The sequence below is a fragment of the Ursus americanus genome, chromosome 2, assembly GCF_024610735.1.
Source record: "Ursus americanus isolate L20-20 chromosome 2, mUrsAme1.1.p, whole genome shotgun sequence".
Taxonomy (NCBI): domain Eukaryota; kingdom Metazoa; phylum Chordata; class Mammalia; order Carnivora; family Ursidae; genus Ursus; species Ursus americanus.
In genome coordinates this window covers 5,092,937-5,109,956 of record NC_142128.1, presented here as the reverse complement: position 1 = coordinate 5,109,956, position 17,020 = coordinate 5,092,937, and the positions used below count along the sequence as shown (strand labels likewise).

Here is a 17,020-nt window from a genome sequence, read left to right as displayed (position 1 = left end):
ACGATACTCAGGCTCCTGACTAATCTCCCTCTCTGTCCCCAGTCACCTTCTATAATTCTCCCCAACCCTCACTGCCCTGATGCCACCTCGACTTCCCCATACTTGCAGCCCTGCAGCATACGCAGTGTCCTGTTCTCCAAAACCACTTACCCCGTGCCTCGCCCTCCCAAATGAAATATTCAGGAAATGTGAGCAACGGTGTTTGGGGTCCCCAAGGAGATGGAAAAGTCCCCCCGGGCCGTTGCATCAGGCATCTGTCCCTCTCAGCATTAATGCCTACTTTCTAAAATTCAATTCGATTGGATAAACATGTATAATCGGCCCTATCTAAAGCCTTGTTCTAGAGAAGAATGCAGAATTTTCTTCATGAAGCTTAAAACCTGGTAGACACCCTAAGGAAGGACCACTGGTAGAGCAGAGCCATGGAGGAGGGAGAGGTGGGTTCCAAGGAAGAAGGTTCCTGGAGGACACTGTACTTGAACTGAGCCTCGAAGCACAGAACAAATGAGCCCCTCATGGACAGCAGGCCCCCCAGTGGAGGCTGGCGTGGGGGGAGCAGAGAGGTTGAGATGCTTCAGGAATGCCAGGAGCCTGGATAAAGGCTGTCCCCACGCTCCACCCCAGCTCTCTCCTGGGCAAAGCAGGACAACCACAGTTCCAGCCCTGTAGGCTGTTGGGAGGATCTAGCAAAATAAAGGCGTTTGGAAACACACCCAGAGCAAAGTGCTTTCTGCACATGTGCCCACCGCTTTTATCACGGGAGCGCACGGTGAGGAGGGGGACTGCTGGGGCCGGGCGGCGAGGCAGGCTGGTGTCAGAGCCCAGGAGGTCCCGACTACGCACAGCTACCATCTGCATGGGACAGGACGGAGCCAGACGGCCAACAGAGCTTGTCCAGAGCCCCTCGGGACTCTTCCAACGTCTGGAGGTCGTGAAGGGCCATGAAGGTGGAGGTTCCATCGCAGATGGAGGACGTTAGAGAGATGGGACCACCACGTGCCACGTGGGGTCCTGCATGGGGTCCTGGGACAGAAAAAGGGGTATTGCAAGGAAAAGTGAAATTCAAATAAAGTCCACGGCTTCGTTTCAGAGTGGCAGCGAGGCCTGGGTCTTGGCTTTGGTCTCTGTCCCGTGGCAATGGGAGATGCTAGCGTGCGGAGGAGCCTGTGACAGGGATGCAGACCCCGGGCCCGAGCAGCTGTCCTGGGAGTCTGATGGACTCTCAAAAGGTTAGGCAAAAAATAGAAGTTTCTCTAACGAGATTGTAATATTGTCCATATTATGAAATACCACGTAGCCATTAAACATGTTTAGAGGCGTTTCTGAAATGTCGAGTTACAGAATTTTTTTTTCTAGGTCCTATTTCTATAATGTTTGGATTTTCTGTAAAGAGCCTGTGCTACTTTTGCAATTATGAAACAATCAAGATATATTTTTTAATTCATAGTTTTTTATTTTTTATTTTTTTATTTAACTTATTATTTTGTTTTAAGATTTTATTTATTTATTTGACAGAGAGAGAGAGACAGCCAGCGAGAGGGGGAACACGAGCAGGGGGAGTGGGAGAGGAAGAAGCAGGCTCCCAGAGGAGCATGGAGCCCGATGTGGGGCTCTATCCCAGGACCCCGGGATCGAAAGCAGATGCCCAACAACTGAGCCACCCAAGCGCCCCAAATTCATAGGTTTTTAAAGACCTACCTGTTTTGTCATGGAAAGAACTCCAAAGGGGAAAGCGAATGATACATATGTAAACCAAAATAAATACTATAAGAATATCCCTCCCTTTTGGATGAATCAAAGCATGTTTATTTATTCACCTAAAAATTATATTGTAGGAGAGTATTTAATGGCACTGAAGAGCTATGATTAAAGACACAAACACAGAGATTAAATGAGAAGAATGCTCCCGTTCTGTTTGCTCAGAACAAAGCTGAAGGGGCGCCTGGGTGGCACAGCGGTTAAGCGTCTGCCTTCGGCTCAGGGCGTGATCCTGGCTTTCTGGGATCGAGCCCCACATCAGGTTCTTCCACTATGAGCCTGGTTCTTCCTCTCCCACTCCCCCTGCTTGTGTTCCCTCTCTCGCTGGCTGTCTCTATCTCTGTCGAATAAATAAATAAAATCTTTAAAAAAAAAAAAAAAGAACAAAGCTGAAAAGATGGTCACCAGATTTTGTCTGGGTGGAGACGCTCTTCTACTTTTTCTCATCTGCATTTTCTAAATTTTCTACAAGTATTGTGTACTATTTTTGTAACTAGAGAAAGTCATCGAAGTTCTTGTTTTTAACAAGAATCTGGCAGCAGATGAAGTGAGCGATCCCAGGAGCCCGAGTTACACCATTGGCCGGGAGAAGAAGAGAGGAGGATGGGGGCGGAGAGTCACCACTTTGCAGCCCCACGGAACTGGGGCCGGAGGAGACGGGATAGCGGAAGAGCAAAGGGGCGCGTGCCTCGCAATTTTGAGGTACCAGTTGTTCTCTTGTTGCAAGCCACAACTTCAACAACGCTTTCACGGAAGAATCACACCAAGCCCCAGTCAACGCAAGGGTCATGATACTAACGTGTAATTTGGTGGACGGGGTTTTCCAGATGTTAATCGAATGAAGTCTGGGTACACGTAATTTTCTCTGTCTCTGAGGATTTCTGGATTTGTACTGATTTCTAGGAGTTCGAAGTTCTTTGCAATCCCAGCAGCCCGTGATAACGCGCAACAGAATTAATGTCCTTGCGGTCGGGGTGGCCACAGCCTTGGCCTTCAGACGGAGCTGGGGGTGAGGGTAACTTGAACTTGGCTAATTCACTGAGTCCCTCTGTCTGGGCTTCTGTTGTCTCGCAAAGGATGTTCACTAGGGTTGGCTTGCAAGTTAAATGGGATGGTACGCAAAGCATCTGGGGGCTTATAAAAGACACTCAACACAGGACAGCCGCCCTCGGCTGTATTTTCCCAAGAACGTGGAGACTCTGTTAATACTTAAGCCTAAAATATAAACGTATAACAATACGAAAGGTTTTTACCTGCTTCTTTTCCTCTGCTTGATCTTTCTCAGGATACATCCTCAGCAACAAACTGAGATTCAGCTCAATGCTCGACCCTAACACAGAATTACTTTCACTGCCATCCAGCTTTCTGATGATTTCTGGCAAATAAAGGCAAATAGAAGGGATTGTTGTGAAAAGCCATGTTAAAAGTCTTCAATGTTACCATTTCAACCAGTAAATTAAAATGCTTTGGGGAAAAGAAAAGAAAATGCTTTTGGAAGTTAACATTTTTTTTTCAGTGTTACGTGGAAATGATTTTCCACCCAAGTGGGATACAAGAGTATTCAGAAACCTGGGGCGCCTGGGTGGCGCAGTCGTTGGGTGTCTGCCTTCGGCTCAGGGCGCGATCCCAGCGTTCTGGGATCGAGCCCCGCATCAGGCTCCTCCGCTGGGAGCCTGCTTCTTCCTCTCCCACTCCCCCTGCTTGTGTGCCCTCTCTCGCTGACTATCTCTCTCTGTCAAATAAATAAATAAAATCTTAAAAAAAAAAGAGTATTCAGAAAACCCGCTATGGGTTCCCCTGGAAACTTCAGTTTCTGAAGTATTCTTTGTATTTTGATGAGTAGAGTCCATTGATAACAGAAGTTGATTTGCATGCAGTGACGGGTGCGCACCCCCTTACCAGCACTGGGGGAGGACCTGGGGTAGCGGCTCTTAAAGGAACACGCTGAAGACAGGTCCAGGTGACTTAAGAACTCAACTTCAAGATTTGGAAACGCCACTATGTGGTCATTGGAAAACGAGCCATCATACACACGCCCATTCTTGAAAGTTAATCGGCCCTGCAGACAGAAAGATTTACAGTTCAGGAAAACCACTGATAATCTACGTCTATACCACTTTCAAGGGTTTGGAGGTTTTTGTTTGTTTTAAGACATGCACTTAGCTCCCACAGAATCAGGCTCCTAGAGTCTCGAGTCACTGTGTAAATCCTCTTTCTTCTTCCTTCTCCTCGATCTGCTTCACAACCTCTCCCCAGCTACTCCTAGGTCACAGAAGGTGTCTTATTAAACTATGCTAGTGACCAGCCGAGGGCCCATCACCGAATAGGGGATCTTCTGGTATTTGTCCATCCCACGCCCGTAGTCGGTCCGATGGAGAGGTAATTAAATGACCCAGGTCAGCTCAACTAAATTAAAGATATTTGTGGAGAGCTTCTCAGAAAAGAGTTTCTTCTCTCCTACTTAGTGTGGCATGTGGATGTGAAGCCTGGAACCACAGCATCCATCTTGTGGTCACGAGGGAGGGGCAGCATAAGGGTGAAGCTGACATCATGGTAGGAAACATCATGGGTAGATGGAAGGAAACTCCTGACATCACTGAGTTGCTGAATCAAACCAGCCCTGAAACCCACTTATTCTTTATCAGCTGTGGATGATTAAGCTAGATTTTCTGTTACTTGTGACCAAAACCACCCTAACACACACATGTGTGTACATAACATAAACTATATAACTTCTAAATATACAGGATACTGATATGTTGGAAATTATTTTTAAATTCATGTAATCATCTTAACAAAACAGTAAGTTATCCTATGCAAAAATGGATTATGCGTTTTACCAGACAGAGAATGCTTGCCTTTTATGGTATTTCAGTTGCTTTACAAAATATATAAGATGCGCTCTTCACACGTCTGCACTCACCATGCCATGTTTTTTATTGGAGACCCATTCTCCCTCATAAATGGCTCCACTGGCATAATAAAACTTTCCATGGCCGTGACGATATCCATTTACAAACTCTCCCACGTATTCATTTCTCAAAGGGTATTGGGAGTTGGGGATTCTCTTGAGAAACCAGGAGTGTGTCCCAAAGCCATTCTGAAAAGAAAGCAAATTTCCATGAGAAATGCTCAAAATAGTTCCTCTTTTTACCTGAATCCATTTAAAATTTGGTCAACAAGGGAGCCTGCGTGGCTCAGTCAGTGAAGCCCCCGTCTCTTGATTTCGGCTCAGGTCATGACCTCAGAGTCCTGAGATGGAGCCCTGCATCAGGCTCCTCGCTCAGCATGGAGTCTGCATGTCCCTCTCTCCCTCCTCCCACTTGCACTCCCCCCCCAAATAAATAAAAATCTTTTAAAATTAAAATAAAACTCAGTCACTAGATCAGATACAAGGACACATTAGAAAGGACAAAGAGCGTGGGTTTTCGAGTCACACAGCCTTGAGTTCAGCCTCCGTGTGCCATCTGTTCACTAACCAGCCTTTTGCCCTAAGGTAAAGGACTGAAGCCCTCTGGGTTTCATCTATAAAACGAAAATAACACCTATCCTGTAGGTTGGATGTAAAGACCAAAGATAGTGTATAAAAAGTGCCTGGCTTGATACTGATAAATTATTACCTTAAATTTTATTTTTAATATACAAATTGATAAAAAAAAAATGCCCTCTTCCATCCCACTTTGCAGCGGTAACCACTACTTGAGAGTCTGAGAATCCCTCTGTATTTTCCCCAGGCACATTCGATTGTACGTACAAAATCAATATACTATGTGTACATATAACACATATAAACACACAATTTTTTCAACAGTAGGTTGACTCTGTACATATCTTCGGAGAACTGGGTATATGCTGAAAAGAACTGAAAATGGGGAATCCAACAAATATCCGTGCAATCATGTTCACAGCAGCATTATTTGCAATAACCAAAAGGTGGAAGCAACCCAGGTGTCCATCGATGGATGAATGGGTAAACAAAGGGATGATATAAGCACACAATGGAATATTACTCAGCCCTGAAAAGGAAGGAAATTCTAACACACACTATAAGATGGATGAACCTTGAAGACATTATGCTAAGTGAAATAAACCAGTTGCATAAAGGACAAATACTATGTAATTCCACTTTTATAGGAGATACCAAGAGGAGTCAGATTCACAGGGACAGAAAATAGATGGTGGGTTCCAGGGGTGGGGGAAGGGGGAAGAGAGATGGGGAGCGAGTGTCTGATGGCGACAGAGTCTCCGTTTGGGAAGATGAAAAGAGTTCCGGAGACGGATGGTGGGGACGGCTGCACAACAGTGTGAATGTACTTAAGGTCTCTGAATTGGACACTTAAATATGATTAACATGGTACATTTTTTTGTTATGTGTATTTTACCATAATTAAAAATTAAAAAGAAAAAAGACAGCTGGAGTGGCTATATTCACATCAGAAAAAGACTTCAGAGGAACGGAAATTATCAGAGCTAAAGAAGGACATGACAAGATGATAAAAAAGGGTCAATTCACCAAGAGGACGTAACAATCCTAAACATGTATGCGCATAACAACAGAAGTTAAAAATACATGAAGCAAAAATTGATAGATCTGAAAGAAGAGATAGATGATTCTACAATCATACTGGGACATTTCACCACTCTTCTCTCAGAAATGAGTAGAAAAACAGAAAATGAGTAATGCGATATAGAAGACCGGAACAACACTATCAACCGACTTCATCTAGTTGGCATCCACAGAATACTCCATTCAGAAAAAGCAGAAATACATGTAACGTTCACCAAGACAGACCAGATTCTGGGCCACAAACTAAACCATAAGGTATTTAAAAGAAATGTAGTCATACAAAGGATGTTCTCTAACCGCAGTAGAATTAAACCAAAAATCAACAACAGAAAGATATCTGGAAAAGTCTCCAACTATTTGGAAAGTAAACAACATATGTCAAAATAATTTACAGGTTACAGAAGAAGTCATAGGGATATTAGAGAATATTTTGAACTGAACAAAAATTACAATATATCAGAATTAGTGGGGTGCAGAGAAAGCAGTCCTGAGAGGAAAAATTTTAGTATTAAATGCTTATATAGAAAAGAAGAAATGTCTCAAATCAATAAAGCTTCCATCGTACAACTCAAGGAAAAGAAGAGCACATTAAACCCAAAACATACAGAAGGAAGGTAATAACAAAGAGCAGGTACAAATTAAAAACTGAAAAACCTCAAGAGAAAATAAATAACACTAAGACTGGCTCTTAGAGAACTTTCATGACATGGATACACCTTCAGCAAGACTGAAGACAAGAGAGAAAACACAAGTCACTGGTACTGGGAGGAAGAGGGAGCATCACTATGGATCCATATAATATATATTAAAAGAATCATGAGAGAATTTTTGTAAAGAAGTTATTTTTTTCAAAGATTTTATTTATTTATTTATTTGTTTATTTATTTATTTATTTATTTGTCAGAGAGAGAGAGAGAGAGAGCACGCACAAGCAGGGGGAGCGGCAGACAGAGGGAGAAGCAGCCTCCCCGCTGAGCAGGGAGCCCTACTCGGGACTAGATCCAGGACTCTGGGATCATGACCCAAGTTGAAGGCAGATGCCCAACCTACCGAGTCACCCAGACATCCCCATAAGAGACTATTATGAACCACCTTGTACCAATAAACTTCTATGAAATGGACAAATTCCTTCAATAATACAAACTTCCAAAATTTATTCAAGAACAAACAGATGGGTGGCTTAGTCGGTTAAGCGTCTGACTCTTGATTTGGGCTCAGATCATGATCTCAGGGTCGAGACATTGAGCCCCGTGTTGGGCTCTGTGCTGAGTGTGGAGCCTGCTTAGGATTCTCTCTCTCCCTGTGCCAACTCCCCGTGCCCCACTTACACACCACTCCCTCTCTCTTAAAACACACACATACACACACACACACACACAAAACCTCATTCACCACAATCAAGTGGAATTTATTTCTGGGTTGTAAGCATGGATCAATATTTGCAAATCAATTGATGTGAGACATCATATCAATAGGACAAAGGTTAAGAACCACATGATCATTTCGACAGATGCAGGAAAAGCGTTTAACGAAGTACAACATCCATTCATGATAAACACCTTGACAAAGTAGGTTTAGAGGGAACGTAACTCAACATAATAAAGCCCATATATGAAAAACCCACAGCTAAAATCATCCTTAATGATAAAAAAAAACAAAACTGAGAGCTTTTCCTCTATGGTCAGGAGTAAGCCAGGGATGTCCACTCTCACCACTGTCATTCAACATAGTACTAGAAGTGCTAGCCATAGCAATCAGACAGCAAAAAGAAATAAAAGGCATCCAAATCAGTAAGGAAGAAGTAAAACTTTCACTATTTGTATATGACATGATACTTCACATAGAAAACCTGAAAGACGCCACCAAAAAACTGTGAGAACTGATACATGAATTCAGTAAAGTCACAAGACACAACACCAATCTGCAGGAATCTGCTGCATTTCTATACACCAATAATGAAGCAGCAGAAAGAGGAATTCAGAAAACAAACCCATTTACAACTGCACCAAAAATAATAAGATACCTAGGAATAAACCAGACCTGTGCTCTGAAAACTATAGAACATTTCTGAAAAAAACTGAAGAGGACACAAAGAAATGGAAAGACATTCCATGCTCATGGATTGGAAGAACATTATTAAAATGTCTATAGTATCCAAAGCAGTCTACACATTTAAAGCAATCTCTATCAAAGTACCAACAGCATTTTTCACAGAGCTAGAAGAAACTATCCTAAAATTTGTATGGAACCACAAAAGACCCCAAATAGCCAAAGCAATCTTGAAAAGGCAAAGCGAAGCTGGAGGCATCACACTTCTAGACTTCAAGTTATAATACAAAGTTGCAGTGATCCAAACAGTATGGTACCAACACAAAAATAAATACGATGAATGGAACAGAAAATCCAGAAATAAACCCATAATTATACAATCAGCTGATCTTCGACAAAGCAGGAAAGAAGATCCAATGGGAAAAAGTCTCTTCAACAAATGGTGCTGGGAAAAGGGGACAGCGACATGCAAAAGAACGAAATTGGATCTCTTAACACCAACACAAAAATAAATCCAAAATGATTAAAGACCTAAATATGAGATCTGAAACCATAACAATCCGACAAGAGAACACAGGCACTAACCTCTTTGTCAGCAGCCATAGCAACTTCTTACTAGATTTGTCTCTTGAGGCAAAGGAAACAAAAGCAAAAATAAACTAGTGGGACTTCATCAAAATAAAAAGCTTCTGCGCAGTGAAGAAAATAATCAAAACTAAAAAGCAGCCTATGGAATGCAAGGAGAAAATGTGCAAATCACGTATCTGGTAAGGGGTTAGTGTCCAAAATACACAAAGAACTTACCAAACTCCACACCGAAAAAACAAACAATCCAGATAAAAAATGTGCAGGAGACATGAACATTTTTCCAAAGAAGACCTACAGATGGCCAACAGACATGTGAAAAGATGCTTATCACCCATCATCAGGGGAATGCAAATCCAAACCACAGTGAGGTACCACCTCACACCAGTCACAAGGGCTAAAATCAACAACACGAGAAACAGCAGGTGTTGGCGAGGATGTGGGGGAAAAAGGAACCCTCGTGCACTGTTGGTGGGAATGCAAATCGGTGCAGCCGTTCTGGAAGACAGGATGGAGGTTCCTCAGAAAGTTAAAATTAGAGCTACCCTACAATCCAGCATTCACACTACTAGATATTTACCTAAAGAATACAGAAACACTAATCCATGGGGATACACGCACCCAATGGCAGCATTACTTACAATAACCAGATTATGGAAAGAGTCCAAATGTCTATAAACTGATGAATAAATAAAGAAGATGTGGCAATTATATACAACGGAATATTATTCAGCCATAAAGAATGAAATCTTGCCCTTGGCAATGACATGGATGGAGCTAGAGAGCATAATGCTGAGTGAAATAAGTCGGAGAAAGGCAAATATCATGATTTCACGCCTATGTGGAATTTGAGAAACAAACAAGCAAAGAGGGAAAAAATGAGAGAGAAAGAGAGACTCCAAGCAAGAAACAGAATCTTAACTACAGAGAACAGATTGCTGGTTACCAGAGGGACGTGGGTGGGGGGATGGGGGAAACAGGTGATGGGGATTAAGAAGATATTATTAGATTATGCAGATATTATTAGAAAATCCTAGCTGTATAAACTATATAAACTTGACCATATAAAGCCTTTCTTTTCTGTGTGGGAAATACACAGCTTCTAAGGTGTAGACAACAGACTTGGTCTGCACACGAGCAGTGGGAATTACGATTTGCCCATGCCAGGACCTCACCTGTGCATAAGACCTTTAGAGAAAGGTGAGGAAACGGTACTTAAAAAAGGATGGTCTGGACCAAGAAATCATACTTTGGGATTCTGAAGTTAGCAAAGCTTCGGTTTAGTTACCGGATGGTACACAGAGCGACCCAGGTGCTGAGTGGGGAACAGCAGGGTCCCCACCTGGACGTGTTTGGGTCACGCGAGCTGGCGCCGTACCTGGATGCCCATCTCCCACTGGCCCGTGTACTCCTCGTTCGCCGTCAGCCACCTCATCTTGCCCTCCCCATGGCGCATGTTGTTTTCCCACTGACCTTCATAGATGTTTCCAGATTTGTAACTGGGACCAAAAAAAAAAAAAAAAAGGAAAACAATCAGTTATTTTATAGACCATACTTATCTTTAAGAAGACGCTCTTTTGAACTTCTTAACACCTTTGAAGAACTCCAACCCTTATGTCCATACAGTCTTCTTAAATCCAGTGGATAGGCATGGGGTCAGTGGAAATCATCACCTTAGGATAAACCACTTTATTAAATCCTCGGACCATTTAATAAGGCGAGAAAGTGGATAAGTGCAGGGATTGTAAATCTTTTAAAACTAACTCCCTATGGGATTATGATTAGTTGACACTTCTCCCCCAATTATTCCAACCCTTAAGATGTCTGACTCTATCAACTCGATCTAAAAGCAAGCAAATGGGGGCGCCTGGGTGGCTCCGTTGGTTAAGTGTCTGCTTTCTGCTCAGGTCATGATCCCAGGGTCCTGGGATCGAGCCCCGCACTGGGCTCCCTGCTCGGCGGGGAGCCTGCTTCTCCCTCTCCCTCTGCTGCTCCCCCTGCTTGTGCCCTCTCAGTCAAATAAATAAATAATGTCTTATTAAAAAAATAAAGTAAATAAAATAAAATCAAGCAAATGTGTCAAGAGTCTTCCAAAAACATACAGTAATAGGTTTCCATGATGAATAGAGAACAAAGACAGTTTCTACCTGTGATAAAATGAAACTGTACTATTAAACCTCATTTAAAATAATGTTTCTCTAAATTTGCCATAGAATTTTTCCATCATTATGGAGATTATATTGGGGTGAATTTAAATATTCCACCCTGCTTATATAGAAAATGTGTTCCCCGGAATTTCTACACCTTTTTTAAGATTTTATTTATTTGAGAGAGAGAGAGAGAGAGCAAGCGCATGTGTGAGCAGGGGAAGAGGAGAGGCAGAGGGAGAGAGAGAATCTTAAGCAGACTCCACGCCCAGTGTGGAGCCCGACGTGGAGTCTGATCCCACGACCCCAAGACCATGACCTGAGCTGAAATCAAGAGCTGGACACTCAGCTGACTGTGTCACCCAGGCGCCCCTCTGCACCTTATCTTTAAGTCTCCTAAGTGAAAATTATTGGGCCCCCCCCACACTTTTCACCCACAGCCCACTTGTGGCAGCAGCGATACCTACCATCGGACCCCCCAGCCGTTTCTGATGTTGTACACCCAGTCCCCTTCGTACCAGGAGGTACCCTCTTGGTTGTAATAAATAGAGCCCTAAAACAAATAATATCGTTTAAAAAAAATCGAGCCTCATAAAACAAATGTTTATTACAGGTAAAGATTTAAAAAATATATGCATTTAGGGAGTCTAAACCGCACAGAAGTCAATGTCGTACTTGGGCAAGACCCCTCCTCCGTCGTAGGTTTCTGTCTTGGAATCAAGCAGCTGGTAAGGTAGCCCCCACGTGAGAACGAGCTGTTCACACATCAATGCCTCCCTCACAACGAAGGGTTCGCATTAAGGCACGAATGGCTACAGCCATTACATTCGTCTATTCGTTATATTCGGTAACTCCGAGTCAAGTAAGTACCTAAACAATTCTGCTCTGTTGTTACCTAAAGTGAGCATTAGCACCTTCTCTACAATCAAAGATCTGTCCCCCCCCCTTTTTTTTGAGAGAGAGCGAGCGCACGCGCACTTGCAGGAACAGGGGGAGTGCGGGGGAGCGGGAGAGGGAGAGAATCCCAAGCAGGTTCCACACCCAGCGGGAGCCCGATGCCAGGCTCAATCCCACGACCCGGAGGGGATGGGAGGGGAAGAGAATACAACAGACAGAACAGTCTAGATCTGAGCAGAGTGACGATTATAATGGTAGAGGGTTTCTTTTCTTACAACAGTTTCCAAAAACAGGGCTACGGTATTCGATCATCCGATACAAAAAGCAAGACAACAGTGCCAGGAGCGGCAACCTCGCTTAGAAGTGAATGCAGTGTGGGGCACTGGAGGGCTCAGTCGGTTAAGCATCTGCCTTCGGCTCAGGTCACGATCCCAGGGTCCTGGGATCGAGCCCCGCATCGGGCTCCCTGCTGAGCAGGGGAGTCTGCTTCTCCCCCCTTCCTCTGCTTATGCTCCCTTTCTCACTCTCTGTCAAATACATTTTTAAAAAATTAAAAAAAACAGAAGCAGTGAATGGAACGTGCATCACCGGCAAGAGGGCACACTGGTGCAGCTGCAGTGGGAAACAGTCTGGAGGGTCCTCAGAACGTTAAACGGCCCGTTCCCACGTTCCACTCCTAGGTTTATTCGCCGGAGAACTGAGAGCAAGTACTCAGAGAAGCCCTTACACGCATTTTCATAGCAGCGCCTTTCACAGAAGCCCAAAGACGAAGAGAGCCCCACTGTCCGTTGATGGACGAACGGGTACACAAAATGTGGTCCATCCATACACTGGACTATTATTATTCAGCCACAAAAAGGAATTAAGTGCCTACAACATTGAGGAATCCCAAAGACATGAGGCTGAGTGGAAGAAGCCAGACACGGAAGGTCACATACTCTAGGGTTCCTTTCCTATGAGACGTCCAGGATCGGTAAACCCGTAGAGACAGAAAGCAGACTGGGGGCCGCCAGGGGGTCGGGGCGGGGAATATCTGCAGAGCGGGTACAGGTTTAATTTTGGAGTGCTGATGAAAATGCTCTGGGACCAGAGAGGTGGAGCTCTCACAACGCTGGGAGTGCCCTAAATGCCACCCGCCGCTGATTCCAAAATGGTCCATTTCGTGTGATGTGAATTTCCTATCAATCAACAGAAAGTGAAAATACTTTCACCCCAGCCCCCACCTCCCACCCTCTGTGTTTGTTCATCCTATCAACGGACGGGAGTCACGGGGCTGCCTCACCCACCTTCCCGTGTCTCTTGCCGTGACACCAGTGGCCGATGTAGGACACGGGGTGCGTGCCGCATTTGAACATACCAAATCCTTGCCTCACGCCGTGGATCACTTCTCCTTCATAGGTGCTGCCATCCGGCCACGTGTACACGCCGTGGTCCATGGGGATGTTCTTCACAAACTCCCCCTAGGGCAAAACGGCCCAGAGAGTGAGAGAGAGAAAGCAGGGGAGAGACCCCTAATTCTGTGGGCGGTTTCTGATGCCTCCTTGACTACTGGATACTATTCCTGTCTCTCCTCCGTGGAAGCAGTGGAGTATTCCCCCGCACCCCCAGTTTCCACTCTCCTCCTTCCTTCTCTACACACCCCCTCCTCTCTCACCTCCCCTCCCCTGGGCAGAAGCCCCAGCAGAATAAAACAGCCAGAAGCTGGGTGTAGACAAGGGTCCAAGAGGCAAACAGGTGGCCTCGGGCGTGTGAGCGTCTAGTGTTCTCTCCAGGGGACTCTGGTGATTAGCCCAGCTTGGTGATCAACTGATGGAAACGCTTCTTGCCGCCTTGCCAGCCCTGTGGCTGCCTCCCGGAGAATCCGCGCTGCTCGGGGCCAGGCTGGTCGGGAATGTGAGCTCGCCAGAGGCAGGCAGCCAGTGGGAAGAAGGGGACAGGGCGACCTGGCCTGAGAGCCAGCCGGATCCCACAAGGCCGGCTGACTTCTCTGAAGGTACTTTTGTGACAGTTCCAATCCTTCCCATAAAGCCTCCCATCTAGGCTGGTGTGGTAGGGTCTGTGCCTACAAGAAGGACTCTCGCCTGAGAGCTGCCAGAAATAAACCTAGGCCCGCAGGCTAGAGACAGGGTGTTGGGGGGAAAAGAGTTTCCCTGGAAAGGGTGGCCCCAAACCACCAGAACCTCAGGCTCCCCTGTGTCTCTGAGCTCGTCTCCCACTGTGCAGCCCCAGTGAGCAGCCCAACTGGCCCAAGCCTGCCTCAGTTTCCCTCACTTGGCTGCTACTTGAATATGTGCATTGCAGGCACGTGTTTTAAATATCTGCATTACCCCTTACAAATGACGTCAGGAGCAGCTCTGCAATCGCAACGTCTAGAATAGCCTAGCAAAATCCATCTAAAAATGCACATTCCCTTTAAACCAGCAAGACGGGTTAAGGGGGACCCACAACAGAGGAATAGAAGCAGCCAGTAAACATAGCTGGAGCTGGAGGGATGCCTATGGTTTGATCTCCCCAAAGATAAAGGCACAGAAGAGAACGTATAATGAACTATTTGTGTTTGTGAAGAGTAAGAGAGGCCAAATACAAATACACACGGAGAACACAGAGACCTCCAGAACGTACAGATGAAATGGGTAACGATCGCTAGAGGAGCCCGTGCGGTCATGAGTCACTTTTCACCTACAGTCTCTGGTTCTCTGGACTTTTTTAACCCATGAGCTGAACCACTTTTATGAACGTAGTAGGTTTCATTGCGGGAAGCGGACCATTAAGTTTCATTAATTACACCTTAAAACTGTAACACATTACGTGCTTTACCTCGTATTTCACTCCATCGGCCCAAACGTAAGTCCCTTGTCCATGCATGAGTCCTTCTGAAAACATACCCTTCAAAACAGAACAACAAACCCTTAGAACCAGTCCTTCATTCTACATGCCACCTGCCACCATGATTTTAGGTCTTAGGATGAGCCTTCTCCCCCCTGTCACCTGCACGAATACGCTCGTCCAAATTCCCCAAAACGTACACCAAGCGGCCCTATGCAACGGTTAAACATGAGTTATAAATTTGGTCTGTGTCTTCCTGTCCTAATTAAGCAGCGAAAAAGGCCACAGTTCAAAAGAATTCACACGCTTTTGGTTTTGCATGTCACAGTGCAAGGATTTTTAAAACTTATTTAAACTAGGTAGACCTGGTGAAAACCAGGATGTGGATATTAGCAGCTACTCCATTTGTAAGTTTCATGCTTGTCCGTGTTCCCTGCTGGGATTTGTCGGGGTGGGTGTGTCCGCGTGTACGGACATATTCTTACATGTACACGATCTATGGCTGTCAGTATTTTCCGCTTCTATTTAGTGTCTGTTAACATATAGGAAGTAGTCACCAACAGCTTAGCACACCTGGATGTCTAAATGCTGCCAGAGAAAAGAAGGGTAAGAAGACGTCCAGTTCTTCCTCGGAATCAATCACCTGGTTAGAAGCGGGCTGTGTGCAGGGGAGGACACATCCCGTGTAAACAACACCCGACCCCGGCAGTTCTCAGCCTCTACCATGCCTGGGAGTCGCCTGCGGATTGTGAAAACACAGGCTGCTGCCCCCCCACCCCTGAGACTCTGATTCATCAGCAGGTCTGGGCTGGGGCCCGAGAATGTGCATTTTGAAAAAATTCCCAGGTAATGCTGCTGGTCCCCCGGACCACGCTTCTCTGGGGAACCTCGGCCCCAGCTCACCAGCAAGATGACACGTTAGGTTATGAGCCCGGGTTCGCGACAGTCAGGCTGGGACGGAGGAAAGCGTGGGGCAGCCAATGGTTCTCCAACTGTGGGCTGGCTCTTGTGTGTGACTGTGGGATCCGTCAGGGTCACAACAACCAGTGTTTTAACAAACTAGAAAGGATCTCACTGCCTCTGCATGGTAAAGGCAAAGGTTTCATGAAGTGTGTGGTTTCATGTCTATCTTGACGGGATTGTGATGTAAACACATGGCAAACCCGGGGCCTCAGGACGTGGGGCCTGGGGCTACGGAGTCATTCTGCTGGGTCCACCTCTCTCACAGCTTAAAGATCCAAGGGATGATTATTTTTAATCAAAAGAGTCTGAGGAAACTACGGAAAGCTTACACAGCAAGTAGCAGGCCGTGGGTGGGGAGGAGAGCCTCTAGAAATGGAGGGTGTTTGCCCCCACGGGAGGCCAGCGGGCCAGGCTTGAGCTGCGGGCGACTAAGCCAAGCACCTCTGGGCTAGTCGGAGCTGACGCCGCGTCCTCAGCAGCCTGGGAGGGCCTGAGCCCGGTGATCAAGAACCGGGGATCGTGTTGAAGTGCTCACCCCCCAGGGCTGCCAGAAGGTTCTGATTCTGAAAGAAGATTCTGATTAGATGAACGCCGCTGCTTATTCCGAAACTGGCGACGGCCGACGGGACAGTCGCCTCAGTGAGTGTCTTCAGCCATAATAATGGCCTTTCTAGGAGCTTTTATGACACAGGAATAAGACTGTGTCATATGTTTGGCAGGGGAAAAAAAATCAGGGTATGGAAACCCATGCTCTAGGACCCCGACCGCAACAACTTGTTCTTAGGACAAGCGCATGTTTCTTCGGTAATCTGAATGATTGACTGCGTCATTATTAACGACGGCAAAAACGTGAGACCGCCTCAAACTATCTAATAATTATGGTACAGTACTGAGTAGTAAGTCAGAACGCTATGCAATATATATAGAACATATTATATTTCAGTTATATAATTAGATAAATATCTATATAGTATATAAACAATGTATAATATAAATAAAATATTATAATATAAATAAAGTCTATTTTATATTTATAGAGGAAGAAATGGGGGTCAGTGCTTAAATGGGGACAGAGTTTCAGTCTGGGAACGTGAAAAGTTCCAGAGATGGAGGGTGGGGAGGGCTCTACCATGATGGGAATGCAGGTAATGCTGCTGAACTACCCACTTAAAATGGTTACAACGGTAAATTTAATGTGCGTTTCACCATGAAATATTTAAGTCACGAA

The 17,020-nt window shown here is 45.2% G+C and overlaps 1 protein-coding gene across 5 annotated transcripts in view; it reads right to left on the bottom strand.

The window, feature by feature from the left end:
- The window catches only part of RSPH10B (radial spoke head 10 homolog B), a 53,803-nt gene that overhangs the window by 28,258 nt on the left and 8,525 nt on the right, over positions 1-17,020 (bottom strand). For all 5 annotated transcript variants that reach the window (XM_087867263.1, XM_087867273.1, XM_087867276.1 and 2 more), the window contains exons 4-10: positions 14,821-14,889; positions 13,290-13,463; positions 11,574-11,659; positions 10,338-10,458; positions 4,682-4,858; positions 3,658-3,817; positions 3,012-3,133 (exon numbers count right to left, since the gene is read on the bottom strand). In XM_087867263.1, coding sequence (XP_087723389.1) covers positions 3,012-3,133; positions 3,658-3,817; positions 4,682-4,858; positions 10,338-10,458; positions 11,574-11,659; positions 13,290-13,463; positions 14,821-14,889 — 909 coding nt within the window. The remainder of the gene's footprint in view (positions 1-3,011; positions 3,134-3,657; positions 3,818-4,681; positions 4,859-10,337; positions 10,459-11,573; positions 11,660-13,289; positions 13,464-14,820; positions 14,890-17,020) is intronic.